We start from the raw sequence: 27,966 nt of genomic DNA on the forward strand, positions 1-27,966 counted from the left end.
ATTCTTGTCATGGGACGGATAAGCACGATTTGGGCCGAACCGGAGTGGTATCCTACCGTTAGGTGGAACGGAGAGGGTTAGTTATACTTTTAACTAGATACGGTGTTTTTCGTACTGTTTATTGATTATTTTACTGTGCGTTGTATGCTTTTATCATGCCGGGCTATGGATATTATTTGTTGTTTGTTTTGTGCAGCTATAGGTTTGAAAGATGCTCTTGAGGTTGAAATCCTTCGATTCCACCGAACTTGATGTTCGAGCCACCAAGACACCGAAAGGCGATACGCCATATTTGAGCGTAGTGCAAGAAAATCTTTATCAAATTAGAGAACCAACCGCTCCGATCAATCAAGGATGTTCAGCGGGACAGGGAGGTTCGGGTTCGGTTCCTTCGATACGGACGGTGAATGTAGCTCCGGCTCAGGCAGCTGTGGTGGTTGGTGGTGACAAAGGAAAGAGAACTGAGTCGAGCGGTGCGAAGGGGTCCGACTCCAAGATTATTTTGTACGGTTCTGAACACCTCTCTATCGAGGATGAAGGAGTGAATGTTGAAGGTGAGGGTGATCGTGATGATGCTGAGGCGCATCCTCAAGTTAGTTTGAAAAGAGGACGAACTACTTCCTCTAAACGCGATCCGAATCCCAAACTGTAACACCCTTAATTTTTTTCACTTGATTTTAGAAATAAAATACACCATTTCAACTAAAATATTGGTTATGTAACAAAACATTCCTTAATGGAGTTCATAAGTACGTCAACTTTAGTCAAGTAATGACTAAGTTGGAACGTTTTAAAAGTTGATTAAGAAAAAGTTTACAACCCATGAACAAAGTCTAAGTAAGATTAAAACATTGTGTAACACCCGTTCTTAAAAATCAAGTTTTAACGTAAAATATACGAAAAACAACCATGTAATTTAGATTACATATACGTCGGAAATACGGGTTTATTAAAACTTTTACAAATCAAAAGTCATTTGACATAACGTGATCAGATTCGTCGTTTAAAATTAATGACGATGCAAAGTGCGGAAGCGTGTATCTTTATCGTGTTCGGTTCCTCGTTGAGCTTGATCGTCTTCCGGCATCCAAAAGTACCTACATTTCATAAACCTGAAATGCTTTAGTCATTCGGGGTTTAAAAACATGTCTAAACGAGTCCACGAAGCGAAACTAATTAAAAATATATTTTTGTTCAGGGTCCACCGTAAATTACGGTGGCTACCGTAATTTACGGTAGCCCCTGAATGTTGATTCTTCCACCGTAAAACAGGGGGTTCATGGCGTAAAGATATATAGGCTACCGTAAGTTACGGTAGCCACCGTAACTTACGGTGGCCTCTGCAGGATTTTCCAAGTTTGCCGTTTTCTAAAACGGAAACCTTCATAACTTTTAATCCGCTTTTTCGTTTGGCCTACCGTTTCTTCCTAGGTGTTTGTAATTTGATTCTCCATCATATGGGGTTAAAATCCAACATCCGGATTAACAAAATCTAAGTCTTTTAAGTTTTCGGCTTAATACCCTTTTTACCAAACTTTGACCCGTTCGTGATTTTACAAACAAACATGTTGTTTGATTCTAAATTCTCATCATTTCCATGTTGTTATCACATTAGATTCAAATCATGGGTTTATATACATTCTTAAACCCGTTTTTACTTAGATGTTTAATTGACCCGTTAAGGGCATTTTAAACACTTTTACGCATAATTCACACTCGATTATTCCTAGCATCTTATTTCCACATTATTTATCAATGATCTTCCATCACAACTATATTTGTGATGGATTAAATGTGGCGATCTATATAATCCGAGTTTTACCCCTCGGATTATTATTTTACGACAAAGACTCATATAGAGTCTTTTGGCTAAGAATTTACATCTTTCACTTTTATACTTGTTCTAAGTATTAACTTGATTAAAAAAACTCGTTTTCAAGCGACTTCTAAGGGTTGTTTGCTTAATTTCGCTTACGAGGGCGTTTTGGTCGTTTTTAACCCTTCTTTTACAACGAAGGGCTACCAAATCTAGTTTTCAAAACACTCTGTCTATAATCTAAATCCTTCGGTTTACCTTTTAAGATAACCGAATGTCCCTTTTTACTTTGCCTAACTCCCATAGAACTTCAAGTTCTAAATGATGAGTTAATCAATTTTACATACCTGGCTCGGATCAACTTATTAACCCGGTTTTAGTACCTTGCTTTATATTCGCTAATTAAGAACGATGCGAATATCCATTTGATATCTATTCCTGTAAGCATATAACTCGACAAAAGAATCATCAATCTATATAGTCAAAAGGTGTTGTCTACACCCTTTGACCCGTTTGGCCGAATTGACCATTTATCGATTTACTTCTTTTTAACCATTATTACGGTTTCTTTCATCTTTGATTATCTTGTTCCGTTCGACTACACGACGGAACATCATATTCCAATTGTTTAGATATCTCATTCGAAATTTTTATATGATGAGAAAATATTCCACAATTTAAGACTAGTGTAAGCTATACTTACCTCGCATCCATGGCATGCTTTTCCTTCCGTTCTTGATTCGTTTGACCCGCTTCATACGCAAGCTCCCACCTAGCTTGTCAAGCGTCAAACTATTGTCATCATTTACAAGGCGGTTAAGTTAGTCATTAACAATCACGACTATCCCCCCTCACTTATTTTCTATGTCGAAGCTATTATTCGACTTCATGATTAGTTAACTTAGTTTATCAAGGTTAACTACTTTCAATCACATGGTTTACAATATTAAGTCTAAATCAACATGATGATTAGAACTCTTCTTGTTTCGTATTTCATTTAACTAGACATACTATTCAAATAAGCGTTTCGTTCTAAATTTCAACATTTGGCTTTCTCCTTGGCATTTTATCAAACACCTAAAGTGCATAGTTTTACATATTTACTAACTAGTTCATAACTAGTTATTTTCACCAAGATTTACATCAAATCAACCTTTCATGTCTAGTGTTCGTGAATTACACCTAGTACTAGTATCATATCATCAATTATTCATCAATTTAACACTCTAATTCAAGTGTTCATCATAATATACAAAACCCACTTGGCTCATACTTGGGTAATTGGCTAACCACTAGTTTGTGGCACAATTCTAAAAGTTTGCATCTAGGGTTTGTCTCTAGACATCACTTTGCTTCAAATTTCATCAATACAACAATCATGCATGCTCAATTTTTGATTTTCTCAATTAACCTAAAACTGAACATGAATCAAAATACCAAAATTTTACATACCTTTTGATCCCCGCAACAAGGTGATCACTAATCCGTGTTTGAAACTCAATTTAGAGCAGATTAAGGGCTTCAATTTGTGAGTTTTATGTGAAATCTAGGGTTTGGAGGACACTCCTTGGTCGCCCCTTTCTTCTGTACGACCCAAACACACACTCATGTGTGTGTTTGGTGTTTTATTTACTAATAAAACTTCCATGTTTCAAGTTTTTGCTAATTTAGTCCCTTTACTCTATTTAACTTATAGTTTAAGTGTTTTAACCTTATTATATATCACCTCAAGATTTTTAACTAACTGGGTTATCGATTCCCCGAAAATACACATTCCCTCTTATTAACTAAACTAAACATTTCTAGTTAACTTAGCGGGTTTCGGGGATATTTACGACTAAGTTTATTTTAGGTCCCGTTAGCTCAGACCTTTTGTAAACTCTATTTATCCATGGACCTTTATTTATCTTTTTATTAAATATTAGGTTTACTTACTTAAAATTTCTAATATTCACCGGGTAAATTTTACTACTAATGGTACTTTACCTGTCTTTTAATATTAACGGGGTTTGATTACCAAACCCGTTTTCGGGGTGTTACACATTGCGGAAGCTTCAAAAGTCGTGTTCGGTTCTTCTACGTTGCTTGACCGTCATCCATAAGATCCACCTCATAACCTAGGATCAAAACCGTTAAAATATTAGTTTTGTCATTGTTATACAACACATAAACATGAGATCCAACATCAAATATTAGATAAATAAAATAAATAAAAGTTTTTCTGTTTCCACCGTAACTTACGGTGTCACCGTAAGTTACGGTGAGTCCTGGAACTCTTTTGGTCCACCGTAAAACAGGAGTGAACCACCGTAAGTTCCTGACCTCTACGGTAAGTTAAGGTACCACCGTAACTTACGGTAGTACCTGGAAATTCATGTTTTTGTTTGGTTTGGTCATTACACTAAAACCCAACTCTCGGATTTCAGTTTCTAGGATGCCAATACATTAAATCTCACAATTCTAATATGTTATATATTATCCGTTATCAAAGATTCAATCCATCTTAATTCGGAGCATTAACCATGCCGTACTTGATTATTCGACCCGTTTGGCTCGTCTAAGGAATCCTCCATTGTGACGACTACCAACGAGTTCCAACCAATTTGATCCATTATTCAATATAGCGACATCACCGCTTAAATTCAAAACAACCCTTATTCTAAAATCCAATTACGCATTTAATAATCATCCAATCTACTTAATGTAACGGGTCAAGTTACATACCTTTAGAGCAAACCCTTTAACCGCAAATCACCACCAGCTTGTCCACTTGACGTTCCGGTATCCTTTCCTATAGAGTTCAATTCAAGACATGTTTAGAACTCTTCTTTAACCTTATTTCGCATAGCACACCGAAACATCATAATTATGCGTTAAATCTTTAAATTCCTATTATAAGCCTTCTTTGGGTCATTTTTACAAACACCTTAAGGGCAGATTTTTCACATGATTATATGACAAGTTTCTAGCTTATCATTTAGCCCTAATTTCATCTCAATCAACACTTTACAAGATGGTTAACTTCTAAATTCCTGAAATCACTTTAAAATAGTCAATTTACTAGTGTTTATCAATTTACACATAGTTTCACTAATCACCTACAATGGTGATCATAGTTTCCACTAAAATTTCACATAATTTCAGCTTGTGTTTGTCTAGGGTTTGTCCTTAGACACTATAGTTGTTCCTAGATCATCATAATACACACATGCAACTAACAATTCAGATTTTCCCAATTACATGAGAAATTCAAGTTGAGAGATTTCATGAAATTTCACATACCTTGTAACCCCCTTGTGATGAGGATCACGAATCTCTGTTCAGATTTCAATTTGGGACAAGGATTAACCTTCAATTGATCAAATTTGTGAAGCTAGGGTTTTGAGAGAGTGGGGATCGCCCCTGGCGTGCTTGTTCGACCAGACACCTCCTTTTGGGGGTGTTTGGTTTGTTTTACTAACTTAATTAAGCTTAAGTTTCAATTTGTTCAACTTAAGCCCCTCACTTAGGTTAACATTAAGTTTAGTTGCATTTAACCCTCCTTTAAGTTATTTCTAGACTTGTAACTAACTAGGTTAAAATTTCTAGTTAGTAATTTCTTTGTTTATTTATACTTTATAATTCTAATATAAAGTTTTATAGTTTCGGGTGTTACAAGTCCATCCCCCTTAAAAGGGTTTCGTTCCCGAAACCGAAGTACGTACCAAATAGTGTAGGGTGGAGACGTCGCATCTCCTCTTCGGACTCCCACGTAGTGTCCAAACCCTTCCTGTGCTCCCATTTGACCTTGACTTGATTAATCACCTTGTTCCTCAAACTTTTCTCTTTACGATCTAAAATCGCAATTGGTTTTACTACATAGTTGAGGCTGTTATCCACCTCGATATCATCATAGTGGATATGAGCAGTTTCGTCGGCCAAACATTTTCGAAGATGTGACATGTGGAATGTGCTATGAATCCCACTCAACTCTTCGGGTAATTCAAGACGATAAGCTACTTTACCAACCCGTTCAGTGATTCTGAATGGCCCAATAAATCTCGGGCTTAGTTTCCCCCTTTTTCTGAATCTAATAATGCCCTTCCATGGGGAAGCTTTTAGCATAACTATGTCGCCAACCTGAAATTCAATTGGCCTATTCCTTTTATCCGCATATGCCTTTTGCCTGTCTTGAGCCGCTTTCAAGTGTGCCCGAACTATGTCGATTTTCTTATTCGTAGTTCGGATTATATCAGTAGGTCTCGTGGACCCACTTCTCCCCAACATACCGGAGTTCGACATTTTCTGCCATATAACAGTTCATACGGGGCCATCTTAATGCTCGCGTGATAACTATTGTTATGTGCAAATTCGACCAAGGGTAAATGGACATCCCAACTACCTCCGAAGTCAATAATGCAAGCCCGCAGCATATCTCCCAATGTTTGTATTGTTCTTTCACTCTGTCCATCCGTTTGAGGATGGTACGCAGTACTGATGAACAACTTGGTTCCCATTTGCTCTTGGAAATCCCGTCAGAAATTTGAAGTAAACCGGGTATCCCTATCAGACACGATGGATACCGGCACTCCATGACGTGCTATTATTTCATTAGTGTAAACTTCTGACATCTTTTCTGACGTATAAGTCTCACGAATCGGAATGAAGTGAGCACTTTTCGTCAATCTATCCACCACTACCAATATGGCATCGAAACCACGATTCGTCTTAGGAAACTTGGTTAACAGGTCCATTGTAATATGTTCCCATTTCCAAACCGGAATTTCTAACGGTTGTAGTTTGCCGTATGGTTTCTGGTGTTCCGCCTTGACTTGTAAACATGTCAAGCGTTTTTCCACATGCCTCACCACATCCCTCTTCATTCCGGGCCACCAATAGTTTTGTTTCAAATCATAGTACATCTTGGTCGCACCCGGATGAATTGAATAACGGGATTTATGAGCTTCATTAAGTAGAAGCGCATTCACTCCACAGGTATGTGGGACCCATATCCTTCCGGATCGAGTCTTCAACCCGTTATTCCCATCCGACAAATCTTTCAACTGACCTATTATTCTTTCTTTCTTCCAATTCTCTTCTTTCATTGCTTCTAATTGCGCCTCTCGAATACGTTCAAGTATACCCGAGGTCACCACGAGTTGCATCGATCTTACTCGTATTGGGACATAGTCCGCTTTTCTGCTCAGAGCATCCGCCACCACATTAGCCCTTCCGGGGTGATAATGTATTTCACAATCGTAGTCTTTCACCGTTTCCAGCCATCGCCTTTGTCGCATATTTAACTCCTTCTGATCGAAGAAGTATTTCATGCTTTTGTGGTCGGTGAATATGGTGCACTTTACCCCATACAAGTAATGCCTCCATATTTTTAATGCAAATACCACCGCTGCCAACTCGAGATCGTGCGTGGGATATTTCTTCTCGTGTATCTTCAACTGTCTTGAGGCATAGGCTATTACCTTGTCCCGTTGCATCAACACGCAACCTAGCCCTGATAATGAAGCATCCGAATAAACCACCATGTCTTCAACTCCGTCCGGCAATGTCAATACCGGAGCTTGAGTCAACTTTTCTTTTAGCGTTTGAAACGCTTTTTCTTGATCGACACTCCAAATGAACTTTTCTTTCTTTCGCGTTAGCTTTGTTAGCGGTGACGCAATCTTGGAGAAATCTTTAATGAATCTCCTATAGTATCCCGCGAGCCCCAAGAAGCTTCTAATTTCCGAAGGGTTCTTCGGGGGATTCCACTTTGACACAGCCTCGATCTTGGACGGATCCACCAATACTCTGTCGGCGCTTATGACATGGCCAAGAAATTGTACCTCTCGTAGCCAAAAGGCACATTTATAGAATTTTGCGTATAACCTCTCTCTCCTAAGTGTCTCCAATACCTCTTGTAAATGATGTGCATGCTCCGCTTCACTTTTCGAATACACCAAAATGTCATCGATGAACACGATGACCGACTTATCCAACATTGGTTTGCAAACCCGGTTCATGAGGTCCATGAAAGCCGCGGGTGCATTCGTCAGCCCAAATGACATTACGAGAAATTCGTAATGTCTGTATCTCGTACGGAAAGCCGTCTTCGGCACACATCTTCTTCTTTTACCTTTAATTGGTGATACCCCGATCTAAGGTCAATTTTTGAAAACCAGTTCGCACCTTGTAGTTGGTCGAATAAATCATCTATCCTCGGGAGCGGGTATCGGTTCTTTACCGTGAGTTTGTTTAACTCCCGGTAATCGATACACATGCGCATGCTCCCGTCTTTCTTTCTCACGAACAATACCGGTGCGCCCCAAGGTGACACACTCGGCCTTATGAATCCCTTATCAAGCAAGTCTTGAATTTGGGACATCAGCTCTTGTAATTCCGACAGTGCGAGTCGGTACGGGGCTTTTGCTACGGGTTTCGCGCCCGGAATCAATTCGATCCCGAACTCTACTTCCCATTCAGGCGGTATCCCCGGTAAATCCTCCGGAAACACATTTTCATAATCTCGCACTACCGGTACCTCTCCAATCTTTCGTGATTCTTTTTCGGGCTCATTAGCGTATATTATGAATGCTTTGCATCCCCGCTTCATAAGCTTGTGAGCTTCCAACATTGAGCATACTATAGGGTTGCCTCCTTTTTCGCCATAAATGGTGACATGTTTCCCGCTCGGAGATGTTAGTTTTATCTCTTTACGAAAACACACTACCTTTGCATGGTATTGAGATAGCCAATCCATCCCAACGACTACTTGAAATTCTCCCATTGACATCGGGATTAGGTTTATCAAATATTCTTCGTCGTCAATGCTCAGTTTACAGTTTTTACATACATCACAAACAATAAAGCTCTTGTTATTACCTATCTCTACTTCTAAGGGTACAGGTAATTTTGTTAGAACAAATGAAGGATGTCGAATAAAGGATTTATTCGCACCCGTATCAAACAACACGTGTGCAGGAATTGAATTTACAGCAAATATACCTGAGACCACGTCAGGTTCAACCTTTGCTTCTGCGGCGGTTAGTTGAAAAGATCTTGCCTTTGCTTTCGGGGCTTCACCCTTCGGATCTGCCCATCCTTCTTTCCAACCAGTTCCGGGCATTCCGACTTCTTGTGACCCGTTCGATAACCATTGTAGCAAACCGTCACTTTCTCCGGGCACGATATAGCCATATGTCCCGTTTTCTTGCATATGGGACAAGGCTTATCCTTGTAACAGCATTCGCCTTTATGACCCTTCCCGCAGATCCTGCAACTTGGCGACCCGCCTTTCGTATCAGATTTCTTTGCGCTTTCGTTTGTTCGTGCCTTCTTAGTATGGCTTGGGTTTACATCTTGTGCTCTCCGTTCACCCCTTTCGATGCTCTTTTTCAGTTCGATCTCCCTTTCCCGAGCAGCATTTATGATCTCGGTAAGGGTCTCGTATTTGGAAGGGGTGATAAATTCCCTATATTCGGCACTCAACATGTTATGGTAGTAGTATATCTTTTGTTCTTCATTCGTCACTAGATCGTCACAAAACTTCATCTTATCCATAAACGTTGCCGTAATCTTGTCTATGGTCTCACTCTTGTGCCTAAGTTGCATGAACTCTTCCTCGATTTTATTCATAACCGCTTTGGGGCTATGATGCTTAAGAAATGGCGTCTTGAATTCTTTCCAAGTCATGACCTTAGCAGCTTGAATACCGATCTCTCTCTTTTTGTTATCCCACCAATCTTTCGCTTGACTTCTTAGTTGACCCGTACCATAGGCTACGTAGTCATCTACGTCACAATGGGTCCTCTCGAATACCCCTTCGATATCACTTAGCCATCTTTGGCACACTATTGGGTCAACTTCCCCATTATATATTGGTGGTTTACAAGCCATGAATTCCTTGTATGAACAAGGCTTTCGTCCTCCATGCTTTTCCTTTGCTAAATTTGAATCATCTTCTAATTTCTTGATTCTGTCTTCTACCATTGATAAAACTGTGGTTTGAATCTATAATATATTAAAAAGGAGAAGTGATGTACAAAATGGTAATTTTGCCACACGTATCAATTTTAAAGCATCATGTACAAGAAAGTAGAAGCTATTTTAGAGGGGTAAATAAGGAAATGGTTCAAAAATTTTAAGACACTTTGGGGCGATACAGGGATTTCACCCTACTCTATCTCATCACTGCGCATTAAGGATGGACTTTGAATATGCGACCTTTCGGTAGTCGGCCGTTCTCATCTCCTGATTTTCGAGTCTTAAAAGCTTACATCAATGGAGATGACTCTCATCTTCCCCCTAACCTGTTTTCAATTCTTACCTCAATCGACCAGATCTGAGATGGATAGATTGTTTAAAAAATCTATACATCTACACATACGAGAGAGAGGGAGAGAGAGACAAGATCCAGGGGAGATGATGACACGATTCAATGGCGGTTGAAGAAGATCCAACGGTGGCGATGGTGGTTTCAAGGTTGTGGTCGTTTATCTCATTTGTGCATTTTAGGGTTTGTGTTTTAGAACAGGGGAATCAGATATATTTAGGGTTAAATGGGGAAACCAAAAATTGGTTCTATATCTAGGCTGTTTATATTTATATCTTTCGAAATTATAGTAATTTCCTTACATCAATGAATTTCTCTTAAAGGTCAAAGCTTTGTTTTCAGGTGGTCCTGCTACTACAATGAAGGTAATTTTTAAAATTATTAGTCATTGATTTTTATAAAAATTTCATCTTTATCTACAAGATTTGTAACTTACAAAATTTTGGTGCCACATGTATATGATCAGTTGATCACGGAAGAATAACAAATGTATGACATTGGTATAAATGTACTATAATCTATTGTGATGTTGAAACTACAGATGATGTCGAAATTAGTGGCTGAAGATTCCGAGCTGATGCCTTCAAAAAGGTTCAAGGAAGCTGATGGGTTGCATGAAATATAACAGTATTGATTTCAGTAAAGAGGAAGCTGGGAAACGAATTTGACGTAATTTGTTAAAAGATGTAGCTTTTGGTGTTTTTTGTGCAAAATATTAAGGTATGATACAGATACACTACATCTTATACATATTGCTCTGCTATTTTGTAAATTCTCAGTGTCTCCATTTAGTTTATGAGATTGTTAGTTGAGTTTATATGTATATATGTAATATTGAGTTTTAAACTCTTCATTTTCTTGAGTTTGCTAATATGTAAAGGCGTCGTATAGTTTAGGGCGGCATACCAGGAAGACAAACAGACGCAGACGCTGCATCATCTTCTTCAACGGTAATTAATTGATTCCGCTCCCGACAAACTGTTTTCGATCGCCTTTCCAACCTCTTCGGCAATCACTTCCCTCATTTGTTCGGTGACTCTTGGCACCGCATCATCATTACCTCCATCTGCCATCTCTATTTCTGAAATGTTTACATAGGTTGTTAAACATTCCATTTATAACACATGCTTTACTTGTTTGATTCAATCAAGTTCATAACTTGATTTAATCGTTCTTGCTTTGATTCAATCAAGTTCACAACTTGATTTAATCGTTCTTGCTTTGATTCAATCAAGTTCACAACTTGATTTAATCGTTCTTGCTTTTTGATTCAATCAAGTTCACAACTTGATTTAATCGTTCTTGCTTTTTGATTCAATCAAGTTCACAACTTGATTTAATCGTTCTTGCTTTTTGCATTTCTTGTATTTGAATGAGCTTACTCGCTCTTTTCATGCATATTTGTTCATTTCTCATTCTTTACATAACACATAATTTATTAACAAAAAGTTAATTCTTACCGGACGATCGATCAAGCTTGAACCGAACACTTTGTTGACAACCTTAGGCTCTGATACCAACTTGTAACACCCTTAAATTTTTTTCACTTGATTTTAGAAATAAAATACACCATTTCAACTAAAATATTGGTTACGTAACAAAACATTCCTTAATGGAGTTCATAAGTACGTCAACTTTAGTCAAGTAATGACTAAGTTGGAACGTTTTAAAAGTTGATTAAGAAAAAGTTTACAACCCATGAACAAAGTCTAAGTAAGATTAAAACATTGCGGAAGCTTCAAAAGTCGTGTTCGGTTCTTCTACGTTGCTTGACCGTCATCCATAAGATCCACCTCATCACCTAGGATCAAAACCGTTAAAATATTAGTTTTGTCATTGTTATACAACACATAAACATGAGATCCAACATCAAATATTAGATAAATAAAATAAATAAAAGTTTTTCTGTTTCCACCGTAACTTACGGTGTCACCGTAAGTTACGGTGAGTCCTGGAACTCTTTTGGTCCACCGTAAAACAGGAGTGAACCACCGTAAGTTCCTGACCTCTACGGTAAGTTACGGTACCACCGTAACTTACGGTAGTACCTGGAAATTCATGTTTTTGTTTGGTTTGGTCATTACACTAAAACCCAACTCTCGGATTTCAGTTTCTAGGATGCCAATACATTAAATCTCACAATTCTAATATGTTATATATTATCCATTATCAAAGATTCAATCCATCTTAATCCGGAGCATTAACCATGCCGTACTTGATTATTCGACCCGTTTGGCTCGTCTAAGGAATCCTCCATTGTGACGACTACCAACGAGTTCCAACCAATTTGATCCATTATTCAATATAGCGACATCACCGCTTAAATTCAAAACAACCCTTATTCTAAAATCCAATTACGCATTTAATAATCATCCAATCTACTTAATGTAACGGGTCAAGTTACATACCTTTAGAGCAAACCCTTCAACCGCAAATCACCACCAGCTTGTCCACTTGACGTTCCGATATCCTTTCCTATAGAGTTCAATTCAAGACATGTTTAGAACTCTTCTTTAACCTTATTTCGCATAGCACACCGAAACATCATAATTATGCGTTAAATCTTTAAATTCCTATTATAAGCCTTCTTTGGGGCATTTTTACAAGCACCTTAAGGGCAGATTTTTCACATGATTATATGACAAGTTTCTAGCTTATCATTTAGCCCTAATTTCATCTCAATCAACACTTTACAAGATGGTTAACTTCTAAATTCCTGAAATCACTTCAAAATAGTCAATTTACTAGTGTTTATCAATTTACACATAGTTTCACTAATCACCTACAATGGTGATCATAGTTTCCACTAAAATTTCACATAATTTCAGCTTGTGTTTGTCTAGGGTTTGTCCTTAGACACTATAGTTGTTCCTAGATCATCATAAGACACACATGCAACTAACAATTCAGATTTTCCCAATTACATGAGAAATTCAAGTTGAGAGATTTCATGAAATTTCACATACCTTGTAACCCCCTTGTGATGAGGATCACGAATCTTTGTTCAGATTTCAATTTGGGACAAGGATTAACCTTCAATTGATCAAATTTGTGAAGCTAGGGTTTTGAGAGAGTGGGGATCGCCCCTGGCGTGCTTGTTCGACCAGACACCTCCTTTTGGGGGTGTTTGGTTTGTTTTACTAACTTCATTAAGCTTAAGTTTCAATTTGTTCAACTTAAGCCCCTCACTTAGGTTAACATTAAGTTTAGTTGCATTTAACCCTCCTTTAAGTTATTTCTAGACTTGTAACTAACTAGGTTAAAATTTCTAGTTAGTAATTTCTTTGTTTATTTATACTTTATAATTCTAATATAAAGTTTTATAATTTCGGGGTGTTACACAAACAGGTAAAGAAGAAGAAACTGGATTTTAAAACAATCACATTGGAGGATGAAGAGGACGATCAGGCCACCAGGTTTTCTACCGCCGGGGGCTTGTTGGAGAACTTAGACTGTCATCTACATGGTGGTAGACCCCCGAGGGATTGACCGGTCAATCTTCCAACGAGCTCGTTATCTTTTGGAGGGCCAACCACCAAAGTTATTGAAGATATCCATATGGCGGATCCTTTGTCTTTCAAGAAAATCGAACCTTCTCCCTCGGGTAAGCCCACAACGGGGGTTGCTTCTAATGTTTCGAGACCAAGCCCTCAACCAATTAATGGTGGGGATAGCGCCTCTTCGTCCCCTTTGTGGTATGAAACTAAAGATGTCTTTATATGTCGGGAGCTAGGTTCAGGTGATGCTGTGGATTTGGACTCTGCTCATGCTTTGGAGAAGTATGTTCCGGAATGGTCTCTAGCGAATACGGACAGGATCGTGGATGCTTTATCGGCAAAGATGGCTTTGTTTCATCTCGGAACTCCTGCTGAGCATGCGTATTACCGGAATATGAGTGGTTCGGAGCTTGGAAATGCTCTGATGCTGAATCAAGCCCAATCGAACTCTCTGGTGGTGGAAACCTATAAGCGTTGGGTTGAATCGGATTCGAATTGTCGTAGGTTTGAGCGTGAGATCGCCTCTTTGAAAAACGAGGATAATGTTCGATCGAAAACCAAGCAGGAGCTCTCGTCTCTTCGATCTCAAGTGGATCGTCTGAAGGAGCAGGTCTCGGAAGCAAGAGAGGTTAACAAATCTTCACAGGCTTCGGCTGCAGCCGCTCATGAAGCTCGGGACAAAGCTCTTCAGGACCTGGGAACTCTCAAGTTGAAGTTTGGTGATTTGGAGAAAAAACTATCTGATTTTGAAGGGAGAAGCAAAGCAGAGCTGAAGGAGATGCGATCTTCCTATGACCAACTTCTGGCTGATCATCATCGCTTGATTACCGGTACGTTCATGAAACGCTTTTTTGTTGTTTTCTTTTTCTACTCCTTTTTTTTAATCCTTTGTTCCTTTTGCCAGATAAGTCTGAGCTTGAGAGGGCTCGAGACAGGGCTATCAAGTCTCATCAGGAAACGATTGACGAAGCGAAGGGGATGTTAACTCATTGTGATGGTGAGATGAGCGAATTGTATGCCCTTGTATCGGAGCTCATGCTTACCAAGCAGTGGTTTTTGACGGACGGGGTTCCTTGGGTGGTTAAGTTGGTTCATCGGAGCCCCGAGTTGGAGAAAGTGGTCGCTGATTTGGTGAACAACGTTAATGCGGTTGGAGCGAACGAGGGGATTAAGCAAGGTTTCCAGGCTGCCAAGGGTTCAGTTCGCTCTGTTGAAGAAGTCTCCGGGTATGATGTGGGGGCCAAGGACGCACTGGATGTTGCGATAAAAGCCTTTTGACAATTTCCACATTTCTGTTCTCGCCAAGGTTGCAGATTTAATGGACAAACCTTTGTCCGTTATCAAACAGAGGATAGAACTTCCCATTGTGAAGGAGGATTACGAAGCTTGATGCTTGGCTCTTGTAATCGTACAATATTTTACTTTCATTATGCCATGTAACCGTACAATTTAATTTTCCGTTTATGATTTTGCTGAACATGTTTCTTTATTTTGTATGAAATCATATTTTTGGTGAAAGTTTTTATGGCTGGTTTCTCAGCTTTTAGTTTGCGTCCAAACTTTTGCCGCTTGGCCAGGTTATTGTTTGGTCATCTCGGTGACCGGTTATGGTTGGATCGGATCAGATCCGTACCTTTTGCTTAATAGATTTTATTATTCTGAACTATTTAAGCCTTCTCGATCGGCGCGAGGCATGGGTCGAGGCCCGTTTGTGCATATTTTTATATTGTTCGAACTTATACATAGATATGCTATGTTTTGTACTTGTAAAAATGCACCAAGATTTATTAAATAACTTGCTAATCATAGCTCCGGGGCACACCCTCCCGGTTTACAAGGAAAATAGAAATATACTCGGGGCATTACCCTCCCTATTCTTACATGAAAAAACTAAAAAATTAAAAATAAAAGATAGCGATCTTTCTAGCCCGTAGCGGGCTGGCGTCTACATGAAGCACTTCTTTAGATGAACCCCATTCCATGTCCTAGGAACGGGGGTTCTGTCGATTTTCTCGAGTACATAGGAGCCTTTATCGCTTGTCTCTTTTATGCGATATGGTCCCTCCCACTTTGGAGTCAACTTCCCAGGAGCTTCGGTGCGGCTCGCATCGTTACTTCGGAGCACAAAATCTCCGACTTAAATTTTGTAAAGTTTGGCACGGGCATTGTAGTATTTCTCGATCTTCTTCTTGTACCGTGCTTCTTTAATTGCGGCCACGTTCCGTCGTTCTTCCAACAGATCGAGATTGGATCGGAGCTCCTGTTCGTTTTCCTCCCAGTTTTTACACCTCTGATTTGGGAGTCCGATCTCTGCGGGAATCACGGCCTCAGTGCCATGTGTAAGACTGAACGGTGTTTCTCCATTACTAGTCTTGTGCAAAGTTCGGTGAGCCCACAATACGTTTGGTAATTCGTTTGCCCATCCCTTCCCTTCGTAACCCAGCCTTCTTTTTATTCCATCGACGATTCGGCGATTTATCTGCTCAACTTGTCCGTTCCCCTGGGGATGCGCAACCGAGGAGAAGACTTGGTTAGTTTTTAGATTCTCGCACCACCGGTTGAATGTGTTTCTCGCGAATTGCTTTGCATTGTCGCTCACAATGTAGAGTGGAAGACTGAAACGACACACGATCTGTTCCCAGTAGAATCTCGTCACATTATAACCGGAGATAACCGTGAATGGTCGTGCTTCCACCCATTTGGTGAAATAATCCACCGCTACTAACAGATATTGAGCACTTCTGCTTGATCGTGGGAAAGGTCCAACTATATCAACGCCCCATTTCTAGAAGGGCCATGCGGCGGTTACTGGGATCATCTCGTTCTTCGCTCGGAGGCTTATTGGTGCGTGCTTCTGGCATTCGTCACATTGCTGGAGTTCTTTAACTGCACTCTCATGTATCCCGGGCCAATAATACCCTGCATTCTTAACTTTCGTTACGATCATTTTGGCCCGGCATGGATCTCGCAAATGCCTTAATGTATTTCTCTGATGATATAGCTGGCCTGTTCCGGGTCGAGGCATTTTAACAGGGGCCCGAGGAAAGTCTTTCGGTACAAACCCCCTTCCTGCATCTGATATTTAAGTGAGTTGATCTGGATTTTTCTAGCCTCTGCTTTATCAACTGGCAAAACATCGTGCACCAGGTAGTTGATTATGGGTGTCATCCATGTTTGTGACGGAGCTTCCACTTGCATAACATGAGGAGTGGCAATTGAAGGTGTGGTCAACACTTCCACCCGTACCTCCTTGGCAAGATGACTGAACGACACAGATGCCAATTTGCTCAGTGCATCGGCCTTCTTGTTTTTGCTGCGGGGAATGTGTTCGACCTTACATGAACCGAACAATGCCATAGCTTGCTTTACCTATTCCAAATATTCGATCATGTTGGGTTCCCTTGCTTCATATTCTCCGTTCACCTGTTTCGCTACGAGCAATGAATCCACATGGGCCATGAAACGCAAACCAGCTAACAGTGCCTCATATTCAGCTTCATTATTAGAACTCTTGAATTCTAATAAGAGCGCATACGTCATATCCGTGCCATTTGGATCGGTGAGAATCAAACCCGCTCCAGCACCTTCGGCGCTCGAAGCCCCATCTGTATACAGAGACCAGGGCTTGTTTGGAGCTTGCTCCGTTTCTTCCACTTCTTTGTCTTCTGGCATTTCGACTAGGAAATCAGCTATCACCTGTCCTTTTAACGGACCTTTGGTTTTGAAAGTGATGTTGAAAGCACCCAGCTCGATTGCCCATTTTGCCATGCGACCTGACACCTCAGGTCGTCAGAGAACATGTTGAATTGACACCTCATCAATTCAAAACAAGAATAGTGTGTAAATAATTTCAAAAAAAAAATAACAAGTGGATGCAAATCGAGATGCGAAAAAATAGGTAAAAGCGTGTCATATCACAAAAACACATCATACCCTGATATGACTCGTGACATAAGCTCATCCAGTCATCCTGTTATGTCCCCCTCTCAAATTTGTAGCCAACCCTTCACTTGTTTCATTCATTTACCCATTTAAAAAACAACTTGCAAAATCACTATGTGAATCCCTTGGCTAGTGCTTATCGTGTAGGGCCTGGTAGTTAAGCAATTCTAGTGAACCAAGTCTAGCTAGTAGGGTCAAGCTTAAATTGGTTCTAGATTTTAAATTTACTAGAATGACACTATCATTATTACGTTGCGTACATAAAACTCTGTTTGTATGTTAAGACGTTAAACCTCTTTTTATAAAGCCAATGTGATTAAAAATACATTTTAAAAATATTTGCATCTTACAAATACATATGTACGTACATACATTCTGGTGTGTCATTGTTAACCGGCTAAATCTAACTAGTTTAAGTATGAAATGACCCGTCACCAATATTAATAAACACCTTACTTACAAATAAAACTCAAATACTTTAATTCAATGATAGTAACAGCTAACGAATAATAATATGACCCCCACGAATTATACGTGAAGAATGGTACATTTAATGTTGCACAATAATTTGGAAAGACCAATTAAATAAGGTGGGCTCGAGAGCATACAATAAGTGAGTTGAAGGGGGCCCGTTGATAAATAGTAAATATTTGGTAGAAAAAGCCCAGTAGATTATACAAAGTTGGGCCGGCGTATCCATGAATCCAGCAAGGACAGGATGTTACAGGGTGGTTTCCTTTGGTTTCGTCGGCGCCGTCCCGCAAACAGTTCACGTGCGGGTACAAATCGTAGGGTACCATGAATAATAATATTCATATATCACGTGGGGTACCTTTCTCGCTTTTCTAAGTCCAAATACGCGTCATCTTTCTTGGCATACAATAATTCAGAGAGTTAAATGCTTGGTTAGTTAACGTGGTTTCTAAAAATTGCAAACTTGTTTCTAATAGTTTACTAATTACACGCGTAGTACCAAAACTTGTTAAAGTAAATTTGCTTGTAGTGGTGAAGCTTGACCCGGTCGAAAACGTATATATCAAAAAATTTCTATAGAAACGGGGGGTCGAAAACGTATATAGCAAAAAAATTCTATACCAAAACTACTTATATAACACTACTGAGCGAAAAGTTCGGGGGGTCGGGCGCCCTCCCCGTCCCTTCTATACTTCGCCACTGCGTGCTTGGTCCCCTGCCCTAACATCAGTTAGATTTCTCAGTTAACGCACCCCATGTGCATGTCACATGAGGGTAATCTTGTGTGAATTTACTTATTTATCCTTGAAGATAAAAAAAGAATATAAATTATTATATTATAAAAACCTTTTTGCGCCCACTGTACACACACTCTCTCTCTCTCTCAAAAGACTCTGTCTTTTTCTCTCTCTTCTATCTCTCTTTGTTCCAGTCATCACCCACCTTCACCTACCACCACCGTCATTATCACCACCACCATTGCCGTCGCATTTCCAATGGGGCATGCTGCAGGTGAAATTGTAGCCATAGCTTGTTGATTAGGAAGAGGCAGAGCCATGCCATACATTCTCGGTGGTTGTGCAGAACCAAAAATTGGAAGAGGTGGCACATTCTGCAAAACATTACCAATGTTTCACATCCAACTATCCATTAACAGTTCGAAAATCAATTTAAAACTTACTTGTCTTGGTTGCATTTGCCACGGTTAAGCCCCAAATTGCGGACCAGATGGTTGCGCTAACCTCTGTCCCGGAGCTAAAAACATTGGTGGCCCTAAAGACGGTTGCTGTATACCTTGTCTCGGAGCCGAAAACGACGGCGGCCCTGAAGGCGTTTGCATGCCACCTCTCGGAGGTGCTGAAAACAGGGGTGGCGCCACTTGTATCGGCCCTTTTGGCTGATTAATAGAAAGACCTCCAATAATTAGGGTTCAGCAACAACATGTGGTGGTGGATGGTGCTTATGGCAGTGGTGGTGGTGATAATGACGGTGGTTGTAGGTGAAGGTGGGTGATGGCCGAAACAAAAAGGTTTTTATAATATAATAATTAATATTCTCTTTTTATCTTCAAGGTTAAATAAGTAAATTCACACAAGATTACCCTCATGTGACATACACGTGGGGTGTGTTAATTGTGAAATCTAACTGATGTTAGGGAAGGGGACCAAGCGAGTTAATTTTTGACAAGTTTTGGTACCACGCGTGTAATTAGTAAACCACTGGGACCAAGTCTGCAATTTTTGTAAACCACAGAGACCAACCAAGCATTTAACTCTAATTTAGATAACTAAACCATCCAATCATATCCATCTCCATTAGGCATAATCAGGAGCAGAGCTAGTGTATTAGAAGGGATAGCACAAGCTATCACTCAACCCCGTCTCCGTACTATTTTTCATAGTGTAAAAAAAATAAAAAAAATTCCAGTTTTAATGATACCCCTGGTCCCCTAAAAAAGTAAATTTGGATACCCCTGAATTTTTGGACTAACTCTGCCACTCGGCATAATGCCTATACACCAATTCAGGAGGAAACCCAATAAATATGGAAAAAAACTCCTTGTGAGAATCGAACCCGGACCATTTGGTCCTAAAGTTTTTTCCCACCTCTAAAATGTCACTAGGCTATAAAGCCATGTGCTGGTCTACAATTATACAGGCCGTTCAATATATACAATATTTGAATTCAAACAATTAGTTTAAGGCCATACGTAGTCATAAAGCCCCTTGTGGGGCGTTATACGACACGTGTCATGCCACGTCACACGGGGGTTTTATGGGGCGTTATATCACTAGAGCTCGTAGTCATAAAGCCCCTACCCATCATTACCTGATATTAATTTTCAATTTTATTAATTAATTATAAAAACCTTGCTTGTTTGTGATTGGTCCAATCTTTGAAAACATCCCCCATACCCGGCGCTATATATATGGCGCCTCCCCCATTTTTTTGTCTCATAAAGCCCTTCGTAGTGGTGTTTGAGGCTTTATATGGGCTTTATGTGGGTGCGTAGCGCCCCACTGCACATACACTACACATACACTAAGAGTGAGAAATTCGTTTTAACTTTGTTTGGCTAATCGAGTTCTTGCATTTTACCAAAAGTTTCTTATTTGTTTATAGTTGTAAAATGAATGATTCAAGGTATGATGCAAGCTACCTTCCTAAGGTTTTTGCTAACTATCTATTCCATTGATCTCGTCAATATATATGATGAAGAGATGAACGCGATAAACACATAGAACATGATGATAAAGGAATGTTTTAAGGTTCTTTTTTCATAAACGACTAATGGTGTTTTTGACAAGAAGACATTCGTCAGAACCATTCAGCAAAACACAACACAGCGAACACGATGATAATTTAGTTATAACATGCATGTAATTCGATTATTACATATATTTAAGTTGGTTATTACATGCATGTATTCAGTTTTGTGTTATGAAAATCTATTATCATGTATGTATATGTTATGAAAATCTATTATTAAAGTTTAGAGAAAACCCTAGTTATATGGAATAATTTTTCATCGTTTTTAATAATTATATATCATACTTGAAAGTAAAAACACATGTTTCAAACAAAAATGATTGAAACTATATAAAAAAAATCAGAGTTTATAATCTTGGCATGTGACTATTCTACACTACACTTTTTTTTGAACGGTGAGAATCTTTACCAGTTGAGAGAGAGATCTCATAACCTTCGAAATAGAGGGCCCTAACTCCACTCTGGTCAGACTATGTTGTCTTAATCAGGCCCACGCTGACGTCAGAGTTGGAAAGACTTGGGTTCTCCTTGAAGACTCAGGTAATCTTTGTTGCCCTTGTGTTCACGTAAGCCATGTAGTGCATTGGGTTTGGTCTTAGCACTAACCTGCCCTACCAAACCGATAGAAACAACAAGCAACAAAGCCAATAACAACATATCTGTTTCAATCGTTACACATAAACCCCAAGTCTGGACCCATCAGGAAATCAGAGTGTGACACAAATGCGCCTAACACGCTATGGTGACCACCATGGACCACTTCCTTTTCCTTCTTCCCAATCTAGAAATACAAAAATGCATTGATTTAGTGAGACCACTAATCAAGAATGATCAATATATTAAATTGGTTTTCACGAACCCTCCTTTACACACAGGCATGTAACATCTACATAAATTTATACAAGTATAATATGATTACACACAGGAATGTTACATACTTTACCCGTATTATATTACAACTGTGCTTTTACCAAAAAAAAAAAAAAAAACACAATTTTAGTTTATCATACCAAATTCTATCAAATGTCCGTTTCTGTGACTATTTTTAAACTACTTCATTTCATATTAAAAGTCTTTTAGTTACAGTTAAGTTAGTTTATTGTAACTAAAGACCATTATGAGTGCATCTAGTTTTACCTAAAAACATTTAATTTGTTAGTACATTTTTTAAGGGTGTTTAAGATCGGATTATCCGGTTTTCAGATGTTCGAAAATTTCGGATAGTGAATATTAATATCCGAATCCATATCTGAAATTTCTGATACGGATATCTAAATTTTTGAAATAAAATCAAAATATCCGTTTCGTGCATAGATTAAAACCAATGTTTTAAAAACTGGTTTTTAAATTGTACCGGGTTAGGCTCAGAAATAGTTCAACCGGGTTGACTAAGGGGGTATTTGGGATTCCATTCGCAAGCTCCTTATTGAGTTGTAACTTTTGTAAAAAGGATTTTTTTTAATAAAATGATGTTTGGTTAATGTGTTGAAAAGGAGTTCTGATGCTTTGAAATGGAGAAAATGAGAAGTTAGGTGGTAGTGACTTTTATAAAAAGAAGAAAAGGAGAAGGAAAAGGAGAAAATGAGAAGTTGATAAGCAATTCTAAACACCCCCTAATTAACCCTATAAATCCATGACATACAATTTCAACTCAAAAAAATAATCCAAAACTATATCATTCCATAATAAAAAAATATTTCAAAGTTAATCCATAATAAAAAAATAACCCAACACCTTCTTGGACACACAAAAGATTAAAAATTCATATTTTAACCTTGGCCTGGTACCAGTATAACCCAATTTACCGGCAATACAACTTCTTTGCCGTTCCCTCGATTTACCGGTATGATTCGTGTCGGGCAAGCTTCCAGCATCCAGTTTAAACCGGTTTTTAAAACCTTGAGTAAAACTAAACTTGTATTCGATTTTCCAAATTTCCAACATTTAAAACTAAACATAGCTTCCGGCATCCGGATAATCCGATTTTCAGATACCAGAATTTTTGGATATCCGAAATTTCAAATATTTTTTAATACAGATTTTCGGTTTCGTTGTATGCTAGTGGATAGACAACAAGTCAAGAACAATCATGAAATTACGTTCAGATAACAACTTTTGGCACATGACCTCTTTGTGTGTACTTGTTTAATTTCACTTACATAAACCATATTATATTATTTCTCTTTATAGGAAACCACGAAATTTCCTAACATAATTATGTAAGCTTAAGTATTTATTTGTTTAAACTTTAAAGTGAATGTGCTCACAATAATAACTTTCTAACATATTAATAAACGGTCCGTACAAATAAAACATAAAAAATATTAGATTCACGATACATTACTACATTCAATGTTGAACAATAAATTGTCAAAAGACCAATTATTTAGGTGGGCTTGGGACCTTACAATAAGTGAGTTAAATGGGCCCAACTCATTAATATATGCAATCATAGCCCAGTGAAGTTGGGTCGGATCTATCCAGCAAGTAAAGACCTTTGTAATAAAGATGTTTTTTTATACCCAAAAAATTTACATGCATTTCTAAATTAAAATAAAAAGGTTAACATCATTAAAAATTAAAACCAATATACTTTCTCATTTTTCACAAGAATATTAGACAATCACTTCACTAGCTCCTTGCAAATAAGATATCTAAACCCGAAATTATGAGGAACCCATTCGATCATCTTGCGTGATTTCGTCGGTTGATGTTTCTTTATGTTTTTCCTTATCGGTTCGGGTAAACATTGTTGGATCATCTCCATCACACCACCGGCGCATAATCCCGAATCTTTGGCGAAACTCTCGACAATTTTCGGTAAAAGAATTTTGTGATCCTTTGCTACACCAAACGTAGCACGCACAAATTCTTCTTTTGCTGTTTCGAGTTCTTGAATCACTCGTTTTGGGGTGTACACACGCACCTGGTAGGAAAAGAACAGACATAAAACACGTTTGTAATGTAATGTTTAAAGATGTGAAATTAGTTGTAACTGGTTTGTAAACTTTAAGGATCATGGATGCATACCGCGGGGTCAGAATGGCACCCTGAAGAAAGTGCAAAGTGTAAAAGGGGTTCCGGATGATCGATTGCGTAACCTTGGCGGGCATCTCCGGTTTTGAATTTAGTTCTCGAAGATAACAACGACCGAAGCCACTAAAAAGACGTAAAATTAGATTAAAAAAGTGTATAAAAATGTGGGAATAGTTTAAAGTGTAGCCATAGATGTTGAATCTACCTTTCCGGAACGAGATGTTTTACATCCAAGAATGGAGTTCTGGATTACATCTGCGCTCACCACGTGACCGCCAACGTTATACGCAGCCTGCACAAAACATGAAAAACGCCAACTTTTTCAAGATTTAAATCAAGATCTTTAAAACCCGTTCGTAGAATGTTTAAGAAAACAAGTGTTGTATTGCGTACGTACTTTTAATAGCAAAAAGACTCTCTTTATGTTGTTTTGTGGAATCCCGTAAGCTAAAACAGCCTGTAAACAAATAAATCATTTATTTATGTTATGTTATGTTAGCTAAGATAATGAAATCTTTAACTAAAAAACACATGAATCTCTAGCCGATGAGGGCCATACATGCATCACCAATGCATTATGTACATTGATCCAAAACGCTAGTTTCTCCTCGTGCTTCAGTTTACTAGGATCTACTTCTTCTAATCGCGAAACAAGTGACCTAAAACAAAACATTATTAGTTAAATAAATAAATAAAAACATTGCAACAAGAATTTCTTTTCTTACGTTATTGATTACCTGAAATCTTGTAACATATGTTCTGTATCGCCCAATTGCTGGCCATCTTTATAAATACATTGGATTTCAACCATTGTACTATAAGGTCCACTAAACTCCTTAAGCCCTTGAACATGAAAAGGGTTATCTAATCTCACATCAAAAGACGACGAATCCCTTCTAAACCCCGGGCTCCACATCATATCCGAATGGTCTTTCGGTGAAAAAGCGCTTATTGATGACAAAGAGGATGTAGGAGATGAAATCCCATTATTTGTAAGAGGTGGGTCCGCAAGTTTACAATATATAGCCGACATGCACTTGATTATATCCTCCGATAGCTTGTTAGGCGTTTCGGGAACATGATCGCAAATCCTGGTTCCGAGATGTTCAGCCAGACTAATCACATTCGCAGTATTATTCTGCGCGTACTACATAAAAACCATAAGTATCCATAATCTTCTATACTCTACAAAATTTTATGAATATTAGGGATTTAGGGGTAAAATTTTGTAAATGTGGTTACCTCCGTCATGGATAACGGTTGTGAATGGCAAGCGCGTAACGCTTTACCAAGAGTCTCTGTGGGAGTTTCGGCTGATAAAAGCGAATGTTGAGATAACGAAGAGTGACAACGATGAACGTTAGAATCTAAAACAATATCATCTTCATCTTCTTCTACAATGCTTCCTTTATCTGGTTTTGATGAAATGACGGACCGTGAAGTTTCAAGATACTTCCGTGGTGGGGTCGTCAATGGTGATTTTAGTGGTTCACAACTTCTTAATGGAGATGGACACGGAATTTGTTGATCGAATGCTTTACGGTATAACGAGAGAAGATATTGCTCCAAATGTGAAACTTCATACTCTAAAACCGCAATGTCCTTGATCAACTCTGTCGCCGTCTGCAATTATAAAAATGCATATAAAATTATAAAAATTAAGTTGCATTAACATTAACATTAAAATTATCGTTATTATTTTTGTTAAAGAAAGTTAAAAAGAATCTGTCTAGACTACCTTTGGTATAGAGGCTTGATTCGTAATCTCGCAGGAGGACGATTTATAACCCAATGCTTGTTCTAGCGCGCCACGAACAGCAACTTGGTCTTGTAATCTTTTCTCAAGCTGCAGAATCTAATGACAAAATAAAAGTTCATTAAACCAAATGTCACATTGAAGTTTTTTAATAATATGATGTTAAATTATACCTCGGTTCTCAATGAATTCTGGATTTCGGCATTAGGCAAGTGATCCTTCTCCATATTTACACAACTCTTCATATTCTGATATTAAACATGAAAGAACTAAACTTTATGTTCAAACTACTAACCAAATTTAGTTGAATTTAAGAAGAGAAAAAAGTGTACCACTACCCACCAAGTCAATGGAGTTAGACTGTTGAAAGTTATCTTCTTCAAATCCACTCTTTCCTGGAAAGCTGCCATTGGTAAAAAGGTGTTATAAAGATAACCAAAATATGCCCCTTTTAAGCATAATCAATAGATAGAGTAAATAGCAACAATAACTCAACAATATATAAAATTTCACTCAATATATTTTTTTTTTCTGAAAAAAGGGGAGAAAAGAAGAGATTCAATGGCCAAGATCCTAACTTTCACACAATTTATAACTAACTATCTAACCATCTATTTGTCAACAGAAAGTGAAAAGTCAATAACCAAAGTCAAACATCAAGTATTGGTCTGTAACCAACTTCAGAAGCCATTTCCAGTTAAAGAATCAATCATTGTCACATACCAGAAGCTGAAAATAAAAGAACATGTGTAAAGAAATCTGGTGGATACCTTTTAGACCTCCCCTCTATGCTACAATCTTCAACACTCATCTCTACTAATTTCACCAAACTTCATAAAGAAAGTACCCAGTACAAGGGTACCAAAAAAGATCAAATTTTTAACAGACCCACAAGCCCAAATGATGAAATGGATCCTCAAAATACTTTGAAATCAAGGTCAAAGTGGTCAAAACCCCAACTTTTATTCTTGCATTGCTGGAATCAGAAGATGACGTAAGCTAAAATGGTCTTCTGGACACTCTTTTATACAGTGTGCAATGAACCCTTGAGAATCTTAGCAAAAAGAAGTAAAAATGGTGTGGGAAGAAGAAGAAAGGATGCTGCTATAGGAAGTAGAAATGTGTCAAAAAGGATGAAATTAATTAGGGATCTATGTAATAAATGAAACAGATCAAATCAAGAGGATGATGAATTTAATAGGGGTTAACAGTAAGCAAATAATAAGACTATCTCCAATGGGAGATCCTTAATCTCATCCAAAATGACTTCAAAATGAGTTGGCAAAAATTCTTATTTTGGACCCAATGGAGAACATTTGCTTTTGATCTATCCAAAAGATAAATCCTTCTGCAAGGACTTCACTTATTTTGATTAATGTGCCAATTTCTTTATATCATACTTTTTCTTTCAACATTTGTTGGAGAAGAATTAAACTAAGTTATTAACTTTTCGATTAAAGCCATACATTTATTTACCATTAAGAGTTTACCAACCTATAAAACTTCAACTTATAAAACAGTGATTTTTTAACGGGTTCTTATTCACTAACCTTTAATTCATTTGCTTTTTATGTTTTTACTTACTTTTATTTTTTGATATTACTTGGCTACTTATATTAATTATCTAATTATGTAATAATTTAAATACATTTAATAATTTAAGTAAGTAAATCTAAAGAAAAAATAGAGATAATGTGGAAAATGTAAGGATATGTAAGGATGTTTGTATGGTTGGAGGTGAATTGGAGGTTTTTAAGGATTTGTAAGGATTTTTAAGGATTTGTAAGGATATGATGTGGCAGCTGATTAGGCAGACAAGGGCGTCTAAAGGCGGCCTTTGCATTGGAGATAGTCTAATAATATAAGATGGTATTAATATTTGCCCCCAATTTTCGTTTGTAAGCTGGACCAGTGGGAGTTGGTGACCGTCCCCTGTCTTCAACCTTTGTCCAATACTGCCAAATGCCTCTATATATAGACGACGTATTTTAAGTTATGTAATTGATAACATAGGTTGGACTATTGGAGTGGGGTAACGGGACTTTTTAATTTGGACAGTGCGATGGCGTAACATAAGAAAGTCGTCGTTTCCAAGAAAAAGGGATACTAATTTATTTGTAGAGTTAAGTTCAGGTATAAAGAGGCTTATCGTACAAAACGTTCGAAAGACATGAAAAAGCGGAAAAAAAAACGCGGTGGTATTTTTGTAATTATTTGCTCGTAGGGTAGTTATCAAAATTACTCTACAAGTGTATTAAAATTACTCTGCAAATTTATCAAACAAAATACAATTCAAAATTACTCTACAAAATCATTTGTAGGGTAATTATGATACTCAACAAAATTACCCTACAAGATAAAAATTACC

At 38.2% G+C, this 27,966-nt stretch overlaps 1 protein-coding gene and 1 long non-coding RNA gene across 3 annotated transcripts; both read right to left on the minus strand.

Moving 5' to 3' along the window:
• Positions 1-872: 872 nt before the first annotated feature.
• LOC110874809 lies at positions 873-3,407 on the minus strand. Its single transcript, XR_002556233.1, has 3 exons — positions 3,269-3,407; positions 2,520-2,608; positions 873-1,097 (listed from the first exon to the last, which is right to left on the minus strand). It is a non-coding gene; the product is annotated as an uncharacterized LOC110874809 (long non-coding RNA).
• A 19,927-nt stretch (positions 3,408-23,334) lies between these two features.
• LOC110879126 lies at positions 23,335-26,954 on the minus strand. Of its 2 annotated transcripts, none has more exons than XM_022127541.2 (11): positions 26,369-26,954; positions 25,941-26,001; positions 25,772-25,846; positions 25,581-25,697; positions 25,085-25,465; positions 24,580-24,980; positions 24,402-24,501; positions 24,240-24,299; positions 24,048-24,134; positions 23,837-23,965; positions 23,335-23,732 (listed from the first exon to the last, which is right to left on the minus strand). In XM_022127541.2, exons 1-11 carry the CDS (start codon positions 26,407-26,409, stop codon positions 23,430-23,432), a joined length of 1,755 nt encoding a protein of 584 aa, XP_021983233.1. In that variant the 5' UTR covers positions 26,410-26,954; the 3' UTR covers positions 23,335-23,429. The 2 variants fall into 2 exon arrangements, with proteins under 2 accessions (XP_021983233.1, XP_021983232.1); XM_022127540.2 differs by having other exon boundaries at positions 24,580-24,989.
• Between the last annotated feature and the right edge of the window lie 1,012 nt (positions 26,955-27,966).

Source organism: Helianthus annuus, chromosome 9 (genome assembly GCF_002127325.2).
Source record: "Helianthus annuus cultivar XRQ/B chromosome 9, HanXRQr2.0-SUNRISE, whole genome shotgun sequence".
Lineage (NCBI taxonomy): Eukaryota > Viridiplantae > Streptophyta > Magnoliopsida > Asterales > Asteraceae > Helianthus > Helianthus annuus.